General features: G+C 42.0%; 1 protein-coding gene across 1 annotated transcript in view; it reads right to left on the reverse strand.

The window, feature by feature from the left end:
• The window catches only part of TIAM1 (T-cell lymphoma invasion and metastasis 1), a 102,858-nt gene that overhangs the window by 37,657 nt on the left and 43,078 nt on the right, over positions 1-22,123 (reverse strand). Inside the window, exons 13-17 of the mRNA XM_015409624.1 lie at positions 17,651-17,755; positions 16,003-16,084; positions 12,460-12,546; positions 11,149-11,367; positions 1,055-1,158 (exon numbers count right to left, since the gene is read on the reverse strand). Coding sequence (XP_015265110.1) covers positions 1,055-1,158; positions 11,149-11,367; positions 12,460-12,546; positions 16,003-16,084; positions 17,651-17,755 — 597 coding nt within the window. The remainder of the gene's footprint in view (positions 1-1,054; positions 1,159-11,148; positions 11,368-12,459; positions 12,547-16,002; positions 16,085-17,650; positions 17,756-22,123) is intronic.

The following is a 22,123-nucleotide window of genomic DNA, read 5'->3' on the forward strand; positions in this document are numbered from 1 at the left end:
AATATGGTTGTTTTATTGTTTTTATATGTTTTATGTATTTGGCACATAGTGCCCTTGATTGTGAGCCGCCTTGAGCCCGTCCATGGAGAGGGCGGGATAGAAATTATTGATAAATAAATAAAATAAATAAAAATGACATGGTTTCAGCAGCAGCTGCCACCACAGTGTTGATTTATTTCTCCTTCACTCTTCTTCCCAGTGTGTTTTTTAAAGTTGCCCCTCTTTCCCCCCTGCAATTGGGGTTCTTTTGTATGCATTTAGTTCTGCCTCCCATGGTAGCCATTTTGTGGTTGTGCCAGAATTCCAAACATGCCTTCCAGCTTTAAAAGACTGGGGATCACTACTCTACACCAGTATATCTCAAAGGATATTCAGAATTTATTTATTTGAAATGGGTCTGTGGCACTATTTTTGAAGAAGTCTGAGGAATGAGAAGGCAAGGAGGGCTCGCTGCTCCAATTCCTAGGTGTGTGGGGAGGTGGGTAAGGTGGAGGAGAAAGAGTTACCATACACACATTCAAAACCAAAATCTGGCGAGTTTACCTATGTTAATGTGCAGCTATCAGCACTTTGTCGAAACACTTTAATATCATTGGAGAGTTCTAATTCAATAAAATGTAGATTGCCTGATATTGCTGTTGCATTTAGAATGGAACCATGGAAACTGTGATACCAGTTTAAAAATATATATACAATTTTGTATTTAATATATGAATATGTGAAAAGGAAGGAGGTAAGGGGAAACATGGTATGTCTTATGTGGTATTTGGACAGGTTAACATGATGAAAAGGAACACCAAAAAGTGTAGGCTCCAATATTACTGCCACGCGTTCATGATGGACAGGGGGAGCATTTAGGTTCAGCAGGTGGTAATGGGTTGTAATCAGAGATCTAACTGGTTTCATTTCATATCATTTGTAAACACCTTAAGGACAAGATCAACATTCCCTGGATGAAAAGCTCTAATCACACACAGCTGCGAAGTTGGCACACCTGTCTTTAGCCTTCCATGCCACAGCTATTTATACAATGTGACAAGGGAAAGTTTCACACCTTGCCTGTTTTATCAGCCTCATCGGAGGATTCCAAGACAAGCACTTCTGCCTCTTCTGGAGTTGTCTCAACACAGCTGTCTTGTTCGCTGGAGAGAAAGTGTCCTGCCAGAATGGGGGGGGAAAAAAGAAAGGAGGGAAATAACATCACAAGGGTGCCACACAGCAAACACTGATACACCAGAAGCAAATGACATAATCATCTGTCTGAGCCCATAACTGCAGGACTTAAAGAGAGAGAATAAGATGGTAAAAAAACCTGTTACAGACCTACAGTGGCAGGCAGATCAATACAGTAAAAATGAGTACTTTGCATGAAATCACCACATAATCTGGAAAACTTGATGCTATAATTTTGAGTGTGAATCAAAGCTGGTCTCAGAAATAGCTTTCCTAGAAATACATTTTGGTCTACCTACACATCTGATTTTGTATAACCCATTTACTACTAGTTATCATGTATTTTGTCACAAAACATTGTTCGCATTGAAGACAACTAACATTGAGCACATTATATTTTAATATTGTTGTTGTGTTTGTTTTTACTCTGTTTTTATGTACTGGCACATGGTGCCCTGTTTGTAAGCCGCCCTGAGCCCATGTGTAGGGAGGGCGGGGTAGAAGTTTAATAAATGAATGAATGAATGAATGAATGAATGAAATCTCTTTTTTGGATACTGTGGTCTATTGACTTGTATACATATCTAACAGCCAAGGTTTTCCTAATACCTCAAATCAAGCCTCCTATCCTACCTGACTTGAGCAGTTTCAGTTTGTCTCCAATGAAGAACAGTCTCTTCAAAGCCATATGAAAATACATCCTCAACTCTTGCTATGCTAACAAACCCACTACTTTTTATAGCTGCCTGGCCTCTCCTTCCTGTTATAAGAAAAACATGCTATAATCTACTTCCTGCAGTGCAGACACCAATCCCAGACAGAAAGAAATTAAACATTTAGGCTAATATTTTATATGCCTTGGGTGGCGCACCACACCAAATGCTTTATTACCTATTGTATCTCACAGCTCCCACCCCAAACCCCATCATTTTGATAATGCTATGTACTTTGAAAACACTTATTTAAAGGTAGTATAGCATCTGCCTCATTTATGTCGCATTCATTATATAGTTTATGGTACATCTTTAATAATTCGTTTTTACTTTTGAAGTAAAATGATAAATGTGAAACCTATTTGCAATGGAATTTCAGACTATGAGCTTGGACACAACAATAATAAACTATTGCGATATTCCATTAAGAAACAAGAATATTAAAACAAAAAAATTGTGAGTGATTTGGTTAATGTAAGAGAAAATCATATGACAAACATTTAGATATACGGGTCTCAGAAATGTATATAATCAACACACACACACACACACACACACACATATATATATATATATAAATCGAAAAGTTTTAGGAACTAACAAAGAAAATTAAATCTTAGTACAAAGGAAGGCGACACCCCCCCCCCTCGAAAAGTTAAACAGAGGCACATCCATATTTTGCTCAGTATTTTCAAGGGTTTATCTCTCCTTTCAAGGGTTCCTTAAGTGGATAACTATTTACGTATGAGGAAACAGATCAATATTAGAAATCACTAAATAATTAAGATGAAATTTGACAATTATTGGATGTAATAGAAATGAAAGAAAAACTCAAATTAAGACTGCAGACAAAATATATAGTGAGAGCAGAGCAGCAAATACAATCTCCAGCTAGAATTTGGCTGTGACACCAGGGTATCATTCATACTGCTTTAAGAAATCAATGAAGTGCATTTGATAGCTCAGAAGCTTGCACAAAAATTTCACTAAAGATGACCTGAATGATACAACAGCAACTTTAATTCAAAAGAAATGCAATTATAAACTCAGCAAGTTACTTAGCGAGTGCTATCTTTTTCAGAATCTTAAAGGGTAGAAGGTGACAGATAAATGCTGGTGCCTAAACACTGGTATCTCTTATTATGAACACAAATGTACAGAGGTCTGATATAATATCGATTTCAAACAACAAGTTGCAGAATTCCATGAGGGGATCAATATTATGTCCTGGACACTTAAGGTTTTCCAGAATGCACCCAAACTGGCTCACAGTGCATAAATCACTATACCTATATAGTATAACATTGACACGATCACAGGAAAAGCATTACAACATCACTAGCAGAAGAGGTGATTTTACCAGGTTACCCATCATTGCTGCAAAACCCTATACTGTGGTTGTTGGGTTTTTTTGGCAAGGTTCGCACAATGAGAATAAATGATGCTACTGAATGCTGGATCACAAAAACAATTCAGAATTCCCCTTCAGCCTCAAAAGATACAGTGTACACCCTCCTGTTTTTCCTCAGATAAAACACCTTTATGTAATTGCCCTCACTCTGGTGATCACTGTTTGAGAATCCCTTTCCCAACTCCCATGATTTACTGATGAAGATTCTCTTCCTCATATTCATATTGTATTAATTTACTCTTCAGTAGCCTGTTGTGCATTGGCTTCTGAATATGTGTGAATACAGACACTGTATTCTTCATTACACTGCACATAGTGAGAAGTTCAGATCCAAAGTTTCAGTATATTCTCTTGAGGCCCTGACTGCTCTCTGGAATAGGGAGAGGACCTAGGCTGTTGACACAATCACCCCTAAGTGATTCCCCCCACCCCAGACAAAGCCAAATAGTCTTCCTGGTTCATTGAGGAACTGATGGCGATGAAACGGGGGATGACAGCTAGAGTGCAACTGGTGGAAAACTCAGATTATGACTGATTGGACACAACATATTACAGCTTATTCTGTGTCAGTGGTGATGGCGAAAAGGCAATATTTCTCCTGCACCATTGTGTCTGCGCATAATCATCCAGCTGAGCTGTTTCATGTGGTTCAGAGACTTTTCTATCTTAGACCCAAGGAACTTGACTTGGATGACACAATGGCCCACTGTGATCAATTTGCTACTTACTTTGCAGACAAAATTGGCCAGATATGCTATGGATTACTGCATCAAAATGTCTGTGCTGTAGCAATCTTGAGTATGCTGTTGAGGTGTGTATCTGTAAGCTGCAAACATACTTTGATTTACTGACATTCATTACAGGAATCTCATGCTCAGTATTCCTAGCCTAGGACCCAGGGGAAAACATGAAATGGCTGGGCATTGCATCCATAAATTGCTTCATGTGCTGGTCAAGAACATGAGAAGGCATCCTAACAGACTGAGGGCCATGTGTTTGTCTACAAAACTATAGTCTTCCCCAGAGAAATAACTACAACTTCCTACAAAGGAAATGTACTGGGTGAACTTGGTCTGGACACACAGCCTAATCCACCTCACTCACTTGTTATTCCTCCTCTAAAATAGCTCACATTCCTCTAAAATAGCTCACAAATTCCTCTAAAATAGCTCACAAAGCAAGCTCTTCCCTTTGTCTCCTGCACGCTGGCCAGGAAGCGAGCTCTAGCTGTCCCCTCCCTCTCCCTTGGAGGAGGAGGGAAAGGAGCCTTAGTCAGTTCTTTACTAGGCTCTCTCAATCGCACAGGAGAAGCTTGCCTACCTATCTCTCCTGTGCAATTGGGAGAGACTGGTAAAGCAAGCTGTGACACGGCAGCAGCAGCAGAACTGGAAAAGGAAGTAGGAAACAGCCAGGGCCTTGCAGGCTGGATCGGGGCCCTCCAAGGGCCTCATGTTTGACACCCCTGAATTACGTATTCTGTTTGTATATTTAACTGCCACAAAGCCATAGACTCTCCTCAAAGTACTTGTGAAATCTATTTATTGACTTTTCACCATCAGTAAAGTGGTGCAACATACTTTACATTTTATTGTGTTGCCCAGCATATGCAGCCATTGTGTAATGATACTGCACTGCAGCCATTCATTCTGAAATGTTGATATTTACTTTTGGGGATATTGTGGAGTTTTAGGGTATGTGGAGGGAGCAGTTACTGTAAATTGTGGATTTGTATTAGGAATACAGCTGTATAAGAAGTCTTGTTAAGGTTTACAATTTTTAAATGGTTGAGCATATGTTTCACTGGGGTAATCTACGAGGCTAGAGGAAAAATAACAGAATCCTTTCCGTAATCTATGGGAAATGTATATGTCCCTGATTACCAATATCTATACCAGTCATGCGACTCAACCTCTCAATGTACACACAATATACAATGTACAGTAGTAGTAGATTAGATTTATTGTATACTAGCCTGATACCCGTGCTTCGCTATGGTATTTAAGTTCCAGAAATCCAGTTATAATACTGATGATGTGAAATTTGAAATGTAACATTTGTTGTAGGAATTCTAACAGAGAAGATTGTAGTGTAAGAAATGAAGTGAGACATGCGTACTTTTTTTCTGTACTGAAGGACCTCTCTCTAGACCACATTGGTGGTTCTGCTCTCAGGTGCTAGGATGACCAGGCTGCTTGATGAGCTCACTCTGGAGCAGGCCACATAGAACTGTTCATTTAAGAAGCAGTCATCATCTAAGAAGCAGGGGTCATCATGTTTCTCAGAAATCTCTTGGGGGGGGGGTTGACGTCATGGTAGGAATGCACTCCCCTTATTTTGGGTTTCTTGGTGCAGGGGTTTGGCCTGGGCATTGAATTTGGAGGGAGGGCATACTGTTCCCACACCCCCTTTTTTAACAAAAATCCTTCTCATTTATGTTACATTTTAGAACTGGGACATAACTACATATTCAAAACACCATCCGAGCAATCAGATATTAAGCAAGTTCAAATGAACCAGTTTTCTAGAACCCACATTGTGAGAAGTTAAATAACCTAATAAAGGAAATCAGTTTTCTACAAATTTGGAGTATATTTCCATTGTGGGTTTGAGTGTGGCTAAGGTGGGCCAAAAGCACCTGCTACTACACCTGACAGACACCGGCCTGTCTGGTGTTGGGGGGGATTGTATTTAAAGGCATTGCGGAGCTGAGCCAGCAGCAGGGTTAAGGCAATCCTGCTAAGCAAACCTTCCCAGCGGCTGTAAGCATCCTACCTCCTCTCCTACACCTGACAGGCAGCTGCCTGTCCAGTGTAGGACAAGGAGGAGTATTAGAAGCCACTGTGGAGGCGGGGCTGGCAGGATCACTAAGGCGTTACTGCCAGGGTGGGCTCCCTCATGGCTTTAAGCACCCTGCAACCGCTGCTGCACCTGACAGACAGCCGCCTGTTAGGTGTAGGAGGTGGGGGGAGTGTGTTGGAAGCCATCCCACCTCCTCTCCTACACCTGACAGGCAGCTGCCTGTCCAGTGTAGGACAAGGAGGAGTATTAGAAGCCACTGTGGAGGCGGGGCTGGCAGGATCACTAAGGCGTTACTGCCAGGGTGGGCTCCCTCATGGCTTTAAGCACCCTGCAACCGCTGCTGCACCTGACAGACAGCCGCCTGTTAGGTGTAGGAGGTGGGGGGAGTGTGTTGGAAGCCATTCCACCTCCTCTCCTGCACCTGACAGGCAGCTGCCTGTCCAGTGTAGGAGGGGGAGGGGGAGGAGTATTAGAAGCCACTGTGGAGGTGGGACTGCACCTGACAGACAACTGCCTGTTAGATGTGGGAGGTGGGGGGAGTGTGTTGGAAGCCATCGGAGAGCCTGGGCCAGCAGCTTTGCTTCACCTCACAGGTGGTTCTTGGCCACTCCTGATTTCCTCAACTGTCGTTAGCTCTCTGCAGTCCCCTGTAACTGTTGGGTTTTTTTACCTCAGAACACTGAGCTCTGCAGCTGACCAATCAGAGAGTGGGGGGTGCAGAGAGGCAGCTGTCTGGCAGCCACATAGGAATCAATGGGGGGTTTGGCCTGGGCGTTGATTTTATGGTGAGGGGACTTTCTTTTATGTATATAGATGGCCATTGGCCGTTACAATACAAAATTACATTCAAAGTATACTTATAATTTAAAACATTGCATTCAGAATAAAACAATTATACAACTAAAATGTACAACTAAAATGTCAGGATAACAGCAGTTTGGAATTTTAAAAGCATAGTATCAATACTTTATAACTCATTGTGAGACATTTCTAAGAGCTGCCTTGGATCTGACTTTCCTAGCTAGTTTCTCTTCAGATCGTATACAATGTACCATCCCATGTACACTCAATACAACTTGTCTAAGAGCACCCCTGGTGAACAAGATAAAATCCTTGCAAACCAGGGCCACTCCAGCTCCCCAATGATTCTCCTTTGTCAACAATGAACATTGAGTCTGCATAGAAGGGCCTGCACCAACATCAGACCTACTGTCTCATCCAGCCAGGGCTTCGATAGAAATGTCAGGACCAATAAGAATCATATTGCATGAACACATATAGAGATATTTCAGATATTATCCAGGCTGTGCTTCTTATCACACATGCGTCCTCATGTTTTAATCAGATACATGAAGTTGTCCCATACTGAGGCAGACCATTATCTCACCTAGCTCAAACTGAAAGTGGATCTCTAAGGCAAAAAAAAAAGGGTGTCTCCTTACACCTGTCACTTGAGATCCTGTAACTGGAGTTGCCATTTATTGACTCTGGGACCTCCTGCAGGCAATGTGTGTGCTCTTCCACTGAACCATGGCATCTTCCAGTCCAGGAAGGGGAAAGAGTGGGATTTAATATTCACTCAAATGGTATAAGAGTTGAGATATATTTCTTGTTAAAAGCAAACCCTGCTCCTCCCTTATGTGAACACTTATCTTGGGTCAGATTTGTTGAGGAAAAACACACAGAAAAGGATAAAGAGACAGACAGGAATAGTTATGCCCCTCTCCTTCCCCTCCATTATAGGAAAAATCCCTTATCAGGCAACAGGAAAAGGAGGGAACAATCAGTAATGTCAGTAAAAAACTGGCTACATGGCCACTCTATGGCCATTTTTCTGCATTTTACTGTTGGGGAGAGGGGCATCAGTTCTGATTGATGATGCTAAACAGGTGGGAAGATTTAAATTCCCCCTCCCCAGCCTCAGTCAGATTGGATTATTACATAATAAAGGATGTCTTTTTTTATTTTAAGTAGTCACTCGACAAATTAAACTGACAATGAACTGGTTTCATACAGCATAATGCTGACATCTTGTGGCCAAGTAGAATTCTCCAAATTCCGGGGGGGGGGGGGGCGGGGGGGCATTTCTAAAGTTTGCAACTGTTTTTTTCAAATAGTCCACCAATGCATCATAAGAAAAGTTTAAATAAAATCTTTGGGGCAGCAGCAAAGGATGAAGTTATGACTGAAACATAAAATGAAAAAATGAAAATTCTTTTTTATAGCGTAGTTATTGAAAGCAGAAATCTTCTTTGCTCCCTACTGGTGCCAGGTGACTCTAGGAGATATCTCTCTAGTAGCTTTTTTGTACTTCTCTATTCTAAAATGTATCTATGGCTTATCAATAGTCTGCTTTAGCTGTTTTCTATCCCTCTCTAATGAGGTCTATGCACAAATAATTACACATTCTACACATTCACGTTCCCTTTGTCTCTTCCATATTCTGTTATCTCTGGACCTGCCAACTGGCTGGATTTCCACTGATTACTTTTTGTTTTTTGGCTAGTTGCCTGATAATCTTTCCCTGATGCTGGGAAAGATTGAAGGTCAAAGAAGACGGGGATGGCAAAAGATGAGATGGTTGGACAGGGTCATCGACGCAACGAACATGAAATTGAGCCAACTTCAGAGGACAGCGGAAGACAGGAGGGCCTGGCGGGAGCTGGTCCATGGGGTCGCGAAGAGTCGGACTCGACTGTGCGACTGAACAACAACAACAACTGATAAGAGTTACATTTTATAATGGAGAAATAGAGGAGGAAATTGTTTTTTCTCACTATTCTGTCTTTTCTCATTGTTGTTGTTGTTCAGTCGCACAGTTGAGTCCGACTCTTCGCGACCCCATGGACCAGCTCCCGCCAGGCCTTCCGGTCTTCCGCCGTCCTCTGAAGTGTGCTCAATTTCATGTTCGTTGCATCTATGACACTGTCTAACCATCTCATCCTTTGCCGTCCCCGTCTTCTTTGACCTTCAATCTTTCCCAGCATCAGGGTCTTCTCCAGTGAGTGCTCCCTTCTCATTTGGTGGCCAAAGTATTTGAGCTTCAGTTTCATTATCTGGCCTTCCAGGGAACAGTCAGGGTTGATTTCTTTGAGGATTGACTGATTTGTTCTTCTTGCAGTCCAAGGGACTCTCAAGAGTCTCCTCCAGCACCATAGTTCAAAAGAATCTATTCTTCGGCGCTCGGCCTTCCTTATAGTCCAACTCTCACAGCCATACATGACTACTGGGAATACCATTGCTTTGACCATGCGGACTTTTGTTGGCAGGGAGATGTCTCTACTTTTTATCATGCTGTTTAGGTTCGCCATCACTTTCCTCCCAAGGAGCAGGCGTCTTTTAATTTCATGACTACTGTCACAGTCTGCAGTGATCTGGGATCCCAGGAACATGAAGTCTGTCACTACTTCCACAACTTCCCCTTCTATTTGCCAAGGAGTGATGGGGCCGGATGCCATGATCTTAGTTTTTTTGATGTTGAGCTTCAAGCCCACTTTAGCGCTCTCCTCTTTTACCCTGAGCAAGAGGCTCTTTAGGTCCTCTTCACTTTCTGCCATCAGAGTGGTATTGTCTGCATATCTGAGGTTGTTGATCTTTTCCCCAGCAATCTTAATTCCCGCTTGTGATTCATCTATTTTGATTAATCTTTTCTCATGCATACCTCCTAACTCATTTTTTAATTTGTTTTGTGTATGCACACATCAGGTACATATATGCATTCCAGGGAAGATAGTTTCAAGTGAGTAGCTATGCTGGTTTGCAGAAGAGCAAGATCTGAGACCAGTAGCACCCTAAAGACCAATAAGATTTCCAGGGTATGTGCCTTCATCAGATGAAGGAAGCTTTGATTCTCAAAAGCTTATACCCTGGAAATCTGGTTGGCCTTTAGGTTGCTACTGGGCTTGAATTCTGCTCTATTACATGGAAAAGTGACCCAAAAGCGTTCCCGGGGCAGTGCACATCCACTGCATACGAGAAAATTCAACATGAGTTGCAGGCTGGTTTCAGATTGGTTTCAAGTAGCAGCTGTCCTCTGTTGTCTGTGAAACTTCAGATTGGAAACTCTTTAGGATGGGGGGGGGTGTGCCTGGCATTTAGCTCCGCATTTCTGTAGCCTGGGGGGCATTTCAACCACTGTGCAATACTGAATTTTGGGGTGGGGGGGCACTGGAGGAGTGAGGTGAGAAAGTCACATTCCTGCCTTTGACAGGGAAATAGATAGGGAATGGTTCAGAACATCAAAGTCCTGCTCCAATCAGTAGGTTTTGCGGTTTTGCCCAAACACTTCCAAGCATATCCTTGCAATCATAATGACTAGAAAGTCTAAGAAAAGATGAGACCTTCAAAAGCCTTTGTACTAAATATGACTTTCTGTGGCTTTTCTGTTTTCCTGTGGAACTGCAGCACGGATACAGCTCCAGAGGCTACAAACACTTGTTTTGTTCCTGATGTTCTCTATCCCACTAGGCTGTCTGCCTATATACCTCTTGTTAGGAATCTAGTTGTACTTGCTCCTTGATTCATTTCCACTGCTCTGAGAGGTTGGATCATAGTTGAATTTCTTAGTAGGTCATCTGAATACCATTAACATAGCTAACAATCACTAAGACTGGTGTTTATGTAGAACCCTTTGACCTTTCTGCACACCTTCTTTTTAACCCCTTGCCGTGAATTCTAACCTTCTTGCTGGAAGGGCTTAACACTAACTTCATCAAGCAATATATAGAGTACTTTTGTATAAAATCCTGACATATATTTCAGGAGGATGTGGCCACTTCATCTCCTGAAAAATACAGATATAGAGCCAATAGAGAGTTTTCCCTCTCATTCTCTCTCCACTGGATCTTCATCTTTATTGATTCACTGAGGATGCTGGCAGTTTCACATAATCAAGTGATGGCTATAATTACCACTCTTAATAATTGTTTCAGGGGGAACTAATTCTTATGCATAGCATGCACACATGACTCAAGTTTAGGAAAGGTTAGATGTAAGCCTGGCATGCTTTTATTTATTTGTATTATTATTATTATTTTTACTGAAGAGGGGTACCTTGGCTGTTGTTGACATATCTCAAAGGGCTGTCAGTCAGGTCAAAAGAACCGTCTGTGCGGCGTGGTGGTAGCTGTGTTAGTTTTTGCTCTGACTCAGGATACGTCCGCACTATAAGGCACAAAGAAGGCTGAACAAGAACGTCTCTTAGCATGGCTGAATTCAGGTCTTTGGCAGCTTTTTTATTAATTTCAACAATTTCATCACCAGCTTTCAGGCCTGCAAAGAGAAAGTAGTAAATTACAATTCACAGCAGGTTATTGCATTCATGTCTGTATTTCAAAATATAAAACTTGTCATTATTAATCCACAGTAAAACACATTTAGGGCTTAGTCCACAAAACTGTTCCTCTACACTAGTGCAACTCACCCCTGAAGAGCAGTCTCAGCAAAATCTAAGCATATCTAGTAATGAGGGGCTACATGGGACTTTGGACATGCAAATACTACCAATGTGGCACTATTCCTGGCTGGGAGGTGTTTGTAATTTCTTAGATCACTTTCACACCCTGTGGGGATGGGGGGCTGAGCCAATGCAGGGGAGCACTCTTATGGATCATGCCCCTCACACAGAACATAAGAACATAAGAGATGCCAATGTTGGATCAGGCCAAAGGCCCATCCAGCCCAACACTCTGTGTCACACAGTGGCCAGAAATACCAGTGCCATCAGGAGGTCCACCAGTGGGGCCAGGACATTAGAAGCCCTCCCACTGTTGACCCCCCCCCAAGCCTTTACTACCTTAACTTGTTTGGCCACGGAACCTTCTATGAGTCAGAATTTTGCAGATATACCTAACTTGTCCAAAGACACTCTGTGAATTCAGATCCAAGCCTAGGACTTGTGTTATTCTGAAGTGTTAAAATGGCAGGATTGTTTTAAGACCAGATTCGATAAGCTTCCTGTAATTTAAGTGTTTTACAGTATAATTATCCCATTTAATTTCCTTTTTGTAAGATATTTTACATTGCTGTCCTGTTTTTAAAGTACTTTCTCAGTAAGACATTTTCCCCCTGAGTCATCCATAAATTAATTATCAATGGTAGCTACAATAATAGAGAAATAAAATCCCTAGCCCACCATTCTTCTAGAATTACTTTGTGTGTTCATTTGAGTTATGACAGTTGATGATTTAAAAGAAATGAAGTCTAAAATCATCTGGAAGAGACTATGGCTGGGATAATTTTGCAGTGACTCTTAAGATAATTCTAGTGAGGTAGAAGAAATAAAGTATATCCTGGATAACAGAAAGAAGCAGCTTGGATTCAGTAAATGGTTTAAATAGGAAGAGAGTTTTCCCTGGATCATACCTTTCTTGAAAGCCAGACCCGTCTCTTTGACACTGTTCACATAGAGCCGGCGAATCCCTTCTTCTTCTATAGAGCACAGAGAAAAACCTGTCGAAATATTGGTATCAAAATTAAACACCATTGGATTTAATTATGCCAACAACATTCCATTCCACCAACTGATATTTTGGATTTTTTTCACTGAGTAAAAGAATTTAGAATATTGGGACAGAACCTACAAAAAAAGTTATTTATACAGATTGCTGCTCATTATTCATACAATGAGTTCCTCAAATTAAAAAATACATTGTCTCCAAAATACACCAATGCCTTGTTGTTTTTCTTTATGCTTCTTTCTTCTGTATTTGTATATGTACGCAGCATTTAAACTTTGGAAAGTTCAAAAATATGTTAAGCTGAGCCCCCCTTGCTGAGCCCAGTTAAAAGAGAAGGCAAAATTGTTGCCAGCACCAATTCATTCTCTCCATTTTACAGTGATTTCAAAATGCTGTGCTGCCCTGATCCACTGTGGGCTTCTGGTGCAAAACTCTTTCCTCTCTACCCCAAGTGTGTTCAAGGGCCAAAACAGCTGTATGGGCAACCAGCACACACTGTAAAATGGTAATGAGTCCACCTGTGAAAGGCAGAATACAGAGGCTTCCACTGCCGCCGCCCCCAATTCCAACCACCTTTGACCCCTTCCTGGGCTAAAATGGAGCAAAAAAAAAAAGCTTCTACTTTGATGTACTACAGGGCTGCTGATCAGAAAAATCCATGACTGGCACAAGCTAGCAAGGCGGGAAAAGGACTGTGTCACATGCTTCAGAGCACAGAAGAAGCAACTATTTTGTGCAAAGGGACAGCCTGGGAGGAAGACAGAAGGAGGGAAAGACCGCATTGGTAAAGCTTGGGAGAGAGGTGGGAGTAAGGAAGGAAAACACCCTCTCTCATTGGCAGAAGACTTGTGACAGAGTTCCCAGTAACCTCTAGTGCTGATTGGAGGGGCATGACAAGTGCACCTTTGTGCACCCCCATGGCTACGGGCCTGACCATGGAAAAAGCAATATTAACACGGCACATGCAACATTGTTTCTGGGCTGCTGAGGCACACATGGTTCATGCGTATGTAGGAAAGGATATGTAAATTGGCCCTTGCTGGCTTCACCAAAGTGACTAAAATGCAAAGATAAAATCTGAACAGTCGTCCAGAAACCTAGCAGTATACAAAAATAACTTTACTGGATTAGGCACCAGAAATTATCATTTCTAGGATAAAAAGCAAGATATACATTGGAGCATAAATCATAACTGGATAAGTCATGCTAGTTAATATTTCAGAGATGGTTTTATATGTGATTTAAGTTGTATCAGTATTTTAGGTTATATAAATGGTTTATTGATGTATTTCAGAAATATTATATTTATGTACAGGGAACTGAAATGTTCTAAGCTTTGGGTATATGGCCAGGGACCAGCCTACCTGAGGGACCGCCTTTCCCCATATGTGCCCCCAAGAGCACTACGGTCCGGGACCCAGAACGTATTGGATGTACCGGGTCCCCGGGTTATCAAATTCGCAGTGACCAGGAATAGGGCGTTCTCGGTGGCGGCTCCTATCTGGTGGAACGAGCTCCCAGAGGAGATCAGGGCTCTGCGGGACCTAGCACAGTTCCGCAGAGCCTGCAAGACGGAGCTCTTCCGCCAGGCGTTTGAATAGGAGCCGCCACCATCACCATCATCATGCCATCATTACTATCTACGCCCTAAGCTTGTGGACAGGGTTATCAGATGTGGACACTCTGAAAGAGAACGGGACTTTTGACGACCATCTGGTTTCGGAGGCGAGCACCAATTACTGTTGTATCTGTATGATGTTTTAAGTGTTAATGCTATTTAATATTTTAATGCTTTTACTGTTTTACTGTATGTCTCAGCGACATACCGTGTAAGCCGCCCTGAGCCTACGGGGAGGGCGGGATAAAAATATAAATAAATAAATAAATAAATAAATGTGTATTACTTGTATTACTATGTTCTGGTCAACGACCGTAACAATAAATTTCAGAATTTCATTGGAGCATTACAATAAATAGAAACTGTGCTAATTTAGAAAACATTTTAGGATATGGTTTTAAAGGCTAACATTGATGGTATAAGGCAGAAACACTATTGCTAATTCATCCAAATGCATTACACTCAGTGCAGTCCTCAACAGAATTACCTATTTTTAAGTCCAGTCTTGTTTTCTGAGGTTTTCCTGCCTTACAATCCTATTTGCCAAATCACAGATCACTGTTTATTATATATTCACATACAAGAAAAAGATGAAAATACTGCCCAAACCTTGAACTAAAGCCCTGTGGTGTTTGACATCACAAATTTGCCTTTGTCTCAAGGTAGATTTTGTTTATAACATCAGCTCCTGAGTATGCAGGATGCAAATACAAGCTAATCATCCTGCGTTATTTATTCATTGCTAGGGTTTTTCTAAAGTGGGATATTTGCTGTTCTGAAATTCTACAGCTTCCCAGGGTGTGGAGACAGCAATTTGCTTTTTGGTTCATTAAGCAAAGTATTTATGGCCCTCAGGGGAAACTGTTTAATACAAAGGGGAAAACAGATGTGGTAGAAACCTCTTCCGGGTCCTGCTTTTGAAGTAATTTTTGTGGTTGGAACTTTCATTCATGACTAAAAAGGAGACAGAAGTTACATAAGGCCATAGGCTGCTGTTGTGGTTCATGAAATGCAGAAAACTGGCTACTGCTATCATCAATATATCCAATTCTGAATGTGGCCTCATCTGTGGTATTTACGTCCAGAGACTGGGGCCATCAACAGACAAAACAGATCTTTCTAAAAACCTAAGATAAGAAAAAAATTGAAATTATTAAAAAAAAAACCCTTGGTGATAACCCCCTCAAATAACAGAAACAGCACCTGTAGTTTTAAGCAACAGATGTCTTCTGTGGCTGTTGATAAGCAGCCACAACAGTATTGTCAGTTAAAGCCTTGATTTCTGTCAGAAAAGGGCAGGGCCCTTTGACAGAGTACTTATCAGGACAAGGCCTGCCAGTAACCACCAGGTGACTTGATACCACATGAGATTCCATGACTCACCCACGCCCAACTTTTCACAACTGTTCAGCAGCACCCACCACATGAAAGCCAGTGTAGTGTATTGGTTAAAGTTTCAGATTAGGATCTGGGAGACTCAGATTTGAATCCCTACTATGTCACTCTCTGGAGCCCCTCTCTGATGCAAAGAGCCTTGCTAGGGCGGAGGGGGCATGTTCTACTGGTGGAAGTCTCCTTGCATTTGAGGAAGGCTGCAGTGATAGCAGAAAGGAGACTTTGGATGCAAATTAGAATAAAGGACTGAAAATTAGAAGGTATGCTGATAAACCGAATGCTAAAGAGAAATTATTTGATATAAACCCCATGAAAAACACATATGAAGAAGTGTATAAAAATAAAACTTTGTTGGTCTTAAAGGTGCCACTGGACTCAAACTTTGTTCTGCTGCTTCAGACCAACGTGGCTACCCACCTGAATCTACACACTTACCATAGTTATCTGACAGTGTGTCAGATTTTTCAATATGAATTTGCTGCGTAACTTTCTCACAGATTTCGATTTCTTTATATAACTGCAAAGCAAAAACCAAAAAAAATGGTTAGAAGAACATGTGCTACAAGTGAGGGCCTGCATCCTCCCCCCATCCCGCTCTCAGCTGCTTGCCCAAGCTGCTCTAGGTGGGCTCACCAAGGCTCCCTCCCCCACCTCCCCGCAGTATTATATTGGAGCAACTCTGAGCCCCAAGCAGCTCCCAGCACCAGCCGTTGCTGTTGCCAGGCTCAGCTGCCACAGAAGCAAAGTAGTTTTAATTTTTAAAATGTTTTAGTTTACTTTGGGGGAATATAAACATTTCAGATTTTTCTGCACCCCTCAGAAGTCCCCCAAATTTGCAGGAAAATCTCTTTAGCTTCCATGTGGCTGTGAACCATGGATTTTGCTATCCACAGATGGGAGCCACATGAAGCTAATAGTATATAGATACTGCTTCCTTATTGCTAGGTTGGAGATTTTTATATTTGTGGGCTTGGTTTTTTTCTTTTATGAGGTATTGCTTTTTCCAATTGTTGTTTTAGATGTAGCTGCAAGTCATCTTAAAATGTTAAGCTTTGTCTTAATTTACAGGTATTTCAACATTTTTTCTTTGTCTACTAGTTCTTGTCACTTCCTCTAGGGGGCGGTATTTACTGTCTTTTCTAGTCAAGTTCTTTACTACTCCAGTTTGTTTCAAAGTGAGAATGTTTATCTCTTACTGACTCTCCTTGAATCAAAAGCTTCTAGCTCCCCAAACCTTATCAAGACTCTATTTCTTGCCTCCTATTACAGGAGCCATTGATATTTGCCATTCTATACTATCAGCAGGGGTCGTTTCGTAGAAAAAGAGCTAGGGGAACTCATTAGTATATCTCATTAGCATATGCCACACCCCCTGACATCACCGGAAGTGTGTCATAAGGCCACACACCCGCCCCCAACGGTCCCGGTCGCTGCCGCCAGCCTTGCAGCTCCACTGCCGAGCCCCATGAGGGGCCTGGCGGTGGACCTGCAAGGCCAGCGGGAGTGCAAAAAAGCCTTGCAAAGGCCCTCCCTGGCCCCAGGCAGGCAGGGGTGGGGAGAGGCAGGGAGGAAGCAACTTGCCCTCCCTCTTCTCCTGCTTCCTCCTTGCTGAATGAGGGCTGGAAGCGGGGTGGCCGGAAGCAGGGGGCGGGGCTTCGTCATGTGCCCTGCCCCCCATACCTCACCCGGGGGAACTGCGATCCCCCGCGATCCCCCGAAATGACCTCTGACTATCAGTAACCACTTGGAGGGATACCATGCAGCTTCCTTGGCCTGAAAACAGCCCTTCTCTCTGTTTATTTAAGTGCTTCCCTTTTCTCGTCCTATAGAAACTAATAATGAGCAACAAGTATTATTTTCCAGATCAAAAATTAATTACAAACTAAAAAAATGCCTAAATTATTTGCTCCACTGCATGCAAACACACACAAAAACTATTCTGCTGGTGGTTTTAGGTCCTTCTACTGATTTCAAGTCATGTTGATGAATTTCAAAAGGCTGCAGTTAATTGCCCAAGAGGATGACTAATAAAGGGCATTCTTTAAAATTTTTTACAGATTTCTCATTGAAAAGTTAAGATTACCAGTTCATAGATATCCTCATCTGACTTTGGTACATAGAACTGCATTTTGTTTCCTGTCAGGAACTTTAGACGCAGACAGTGAGTTGAGTAATCCAGCTGATGTGCCTAGAACAAAATGGGGAGAGGACACAAATTAAGGCAAGTCTGAATATATATATAATTTTATTTTTAAGTTAATAACATCCATGTAAAATGGAAAGGTCTTCTATTCTTAGAAATATTTTCTAACCAGTCCCAGAAAAAACTTAATTTCCCACTCAAAAGGAGAAATGCTTGTTTAACACCTTCATAATCATAGCATTGATCTGAATGAGACTACTCCTGAAGCTAGAACCTTGCTCACTGATCACATAGGTAAAAAATACGGCCACCACAGATGTCAATAGTGCTCTCCTCATATATTAAGACAGTATTTCTGAACAATATACTGTAAAAAACCAGTTTGCTTCTGAATCTTGCCACAGTTTACCATCCAGATGGAAAAACCAAACACCTACCTCTTAAATTCTAAGGATTACATATGATCCCAAAGGAGATGTGCACCAAATTATATCTCAAATGTGTATGCATCTTTAAGAAATATAATTGGCTGGAGGTTATGCTATTTGCCCTGAGGAATCTTTTAACCTAATTTGACAATCAGAACAAAAGGAATCATAGAATCATCACCAAAGAGCCAGTCTAGAATTACTTCAGAAGCCCTCAGGCAACCATGAATCTCAAAACCAAGTCAAACAAACACATCTCCTCAGGATTACAGAATATAAATCGCAAAACACACATAAAACAAAAATGGGTCTCCTCTCAACCCTGCAAATAATTAATGAGTGCTCAGCTACCTCGTTTCTTGCTGGCTCTCCTTCCATTCTCCCATTCATTCTCCCTCCACCCCAAATCCTTTTTTCCCCCAAACAGAAAGAGCAAAAGCCTTGAACTACTGGCCCATTACAGCCCCTGGCCCTTCCCTACAGGAGAATAAAACCCAGCACAGTAGAAAGCTTCAGTGTGAAGAGGCAACTAGGATAGTATGGCAGCATTCTTTCTGGTGTTGGTATCAGGAGACTAAAGGGCTTGCTTTCTGTCAGACTTAAAAAGGCAGGAGACCTGCAATGTACCTGCCTCTAATAAAAGCATAGCAGCATTAGGGGAGGGAGGAGGCAAATGAGTGCTGCCAGTCATCTGCTCTGAGGACAATTATTACTTGCCCCAGGCCTGTGGCAAATTGCACTCTAAGCCAAGTCAGATACAACGATACTGAATTAAAATCAAATTCAGAGTGGCCTTTTACATCTAAATAAATGAGTATTAGCACAATTTTTTATTAATTTCTAATTTTAAAAAAATTATAGGCCACAACTGAATCTAAACTATTTTAATTGTTTAAATCTGGAGCCAAGTTAGATGCACATTATTAGTGAAGAAAAGATTCAATGACAGGCCACTGCTTGGGAAACATTTAAAAATGAAACTTGACAAGCCAACAAAAAAGCAGGGAAACAAAACCATGTGCATGGAAAAGATGACCCACTAGCCTCTTTCCAACAACCTCTTTCTGTCAGTCAACAGTCAGCAGAAACCCCATGTACATTCCACAGCGCAGTTAACTTCAGAGCTGTCAGAGAGAAGCAATACCTGAAAGGCATGTCAGTAAGATTTAATCTGACATATTAGAGAACCCACAGAGACTGGTGTCCAGGCAGCATCAGGCTATCACACACAGTAGTGCCTACACATTGATGAACAGCAAATCTTGGATGTGTTCTTTATCTTGAGAGAAAAGTCATAGTTTCCTAGCAGAAAAGAGACCTCTGAAAGATGATCTCTTAACAAGGCCCTTCCTGAGTCCCATAGGAACAGGGCCAGGAAAAAAAAAAAAGGAAACCCCAGAATATGTTTTCCTTAATGTTGAGAGTAGTAGTTTCATTATTAAGATGTGGATATACGAAACTGCTTTTTACTGAGTCAGACCATTGGCTCACCTGTCTCAGTACTGTCTTCTTTGACTGCCTGCTGTCCTCTAGGGTTTCAGACACAGAGGGGTCTTTCCCAACAGCTGCTACCTGAGATTTATTTTACTGGAATGCCAGTGATCAAACTTGGGAACTGCTGCACTCAAAGCTTTGCCACTGATTCATTGGCCCTTCCCCTGCTAAATATATATACCTTATACCAATATCATCCATTAGCCCAGCTATTCTTTACTCTGATAATAGGTCCTTAGATATCCAGGATCTCAGGCAAATAAAAGTTTTTTCGACATCTCAAAGTTTGAGCCACTCAGATCTCTTTTCCAACATCTGTTACCACAGATCTTTTAAAGTAAAAGTGCCAGAAATTGGAGCCAAGGCCTTCTGCAGGTCAAATGCGCTCTACCAAAGATCCCATTAGAGATGGCCCAACTGCACAAGAGGTGCCCAACATACAGTGTATAAGAGGATAATGTAATAGCATCAGAGCCTCAAGGCGTTATTATGGTTAGCAGGACAGCTATGACGGGCACCTCAGGAACCTAGCATTTTGAAACTACCATTGTCAAGGTCAGATTTACCACATAGGTAGTATTAATAACAACAACATCTAGAGCATGAAGAGGTTTACATGAAATGTAGAGCTTGAAATGTTTACTATACCAGAACTGGACTGGTTCTCAGATGACAGATGGCAAACTGATGGGAAATGATGTGGATCAGAGAGTTAAAGGAAAAAGAATGAGCTGAATACAAGAGAGACAGAAGAAAGAGATCATTAACTGTTACAGAATAGAATGTAACCATCAGTATTTTCTCAGGATGATAATTTGGAAAGGAAAAGACAGAATCACAGCCTGAACCACAAAGCAGCTAAGCCAAAGTGCATGAAGTTACAGCAGTTAAATGTCTAACTCTGCACTAACTCATCTATGGCTCAGTTTCTAAAAAGAAACAAAATGCATTGAGGAATTTCTCTTCATGAAGCTGAAAGGAAAAGCACATTGTCTAGCAGCTGCTTATGTAAAAGCCCTAAAAATAATGCTATTATTAAGAACTTCATAATTTTTGCCTATTGTGTGTCTCTTTAAAAATGTCATCTCTCCTTGGTTACAGTGAGACTATTCTCAAGAGTGTCAGTGGTCTATGGAAATTCACTTGCCAATGAATACAATCTATAATTACTCTAAACAGATGCTTTCTTCACACCTTCTAGACAATGATTCGTTGTTCTTTAAGAGCCACAAAGTTTTATTTCTGAAGGCATCATTGGAATATAAAAGATTTTTAAAGTTGGATGCAAATTCTTTTTAGTGTTTCAGTTTAGCTAGTTAGTTGATATTATTGGGAATAAAAATGACAGTTCCTGATTTTAACTCATAATTATGCAAACATTATGATCTTATCTTATAAAATAAAATTCATACATTTTTAATTCGCATTCCCTCTCCCACATTTAAGAAATACAACAATGCAATTTGCAAAACATATGATTAGTTAAATTTGCTGTAAGTCAACAAGCAGTTCTCTTTGCTTGAAATAGTTCTGTTTGTTCACTTTGCAGATTCTCTCACATTTTTCCAGAGTGTTCCGCCTACAATCCACAACTAGTAAACAGCCAGGGAACACATAATACCATGACACTAATTGGGACTAGCTTTCATGGTTAATATAAGGGTGAAAATGGAGAATAAAATGTCAATATCAGGAATGAATGTCCCAGTATGTGGAATCCAAGGGGGCCCTTGCAGGAGAGGAAGATGCTTCTGCTTATGCATGGGGAGAGTTGGTAATTTCTGCAGATTTATCCTCCAATAGGTCAGCATGCCATGCTGTTTCAGAGGGCTCCTCCAGTACAGTTTCTCAGGGGATACAGCAGGAAAGAGGCAATAAGAAACCTTCTGTTCACACTTCTCTACACATAATCCAATAGCTGGGGAAATTTCAAACATTACAAGTTTACAGATAGAAGATCCACTCCCTTATATAGATGTGCAGTCTGAATCCTCAGACCTCCCAAAATACCAAACTGGCTTTGACAAATATATACAAATGTGCAGCGGTCATTTGTGGCCGGAGCGCGGCGGAGCACTGCTCCGGCAGCCCAGGAGCTACCACAAATGATGGTTGCGGCAAGCCCCACCACCAGCTCCCCACACTGAAGTGCTGCGGCCCGGGGGAGGCCTGAGGAGGCTTGTTGCCGGCCTCCTGGGGCCTGCGCTGGAGTGCTACAGCCTGGGGGAGGACTGAGGAGGCTCGTTGCTGGCCTCCCAGGGCCTGCGCTGGAGCGCTGCAGCCCAGGGGAGGCCTGAGGAGGCCCATCGCCAGCCTCCTGCTGCAGCCCAGGGGAGGCCTGAGGAGGCCCATCACCGGAGCGCTGTGGCCCGGGGGAGGCCTGAGGAGGCCCGTCGCCGGCCTCCCGGGGCCTGCGCCAGAGCGCTGCAGCCTGGGGAAGGTAAGTGAGGGGTCCATTGGGGTGGGGGTGGTGGGGGCTTGATGGGGGGGT

Source organism: Gekko japonicus, unplaced genomic scaffold, assembly GCF_001447785.1.
Source record: "Gekko japonicus isolate JY-2015 unplaced genomic scaffold, Gekko_japonicus_V1.1 scaffold2601, whole genome shotgun sequence".
Taxonomy (NCBI): Eukaryota; Metazoa; Chordata; class Lepidosauria; order Squamata; family Gekkonidae; genus Gekko; species Gekko japonicus.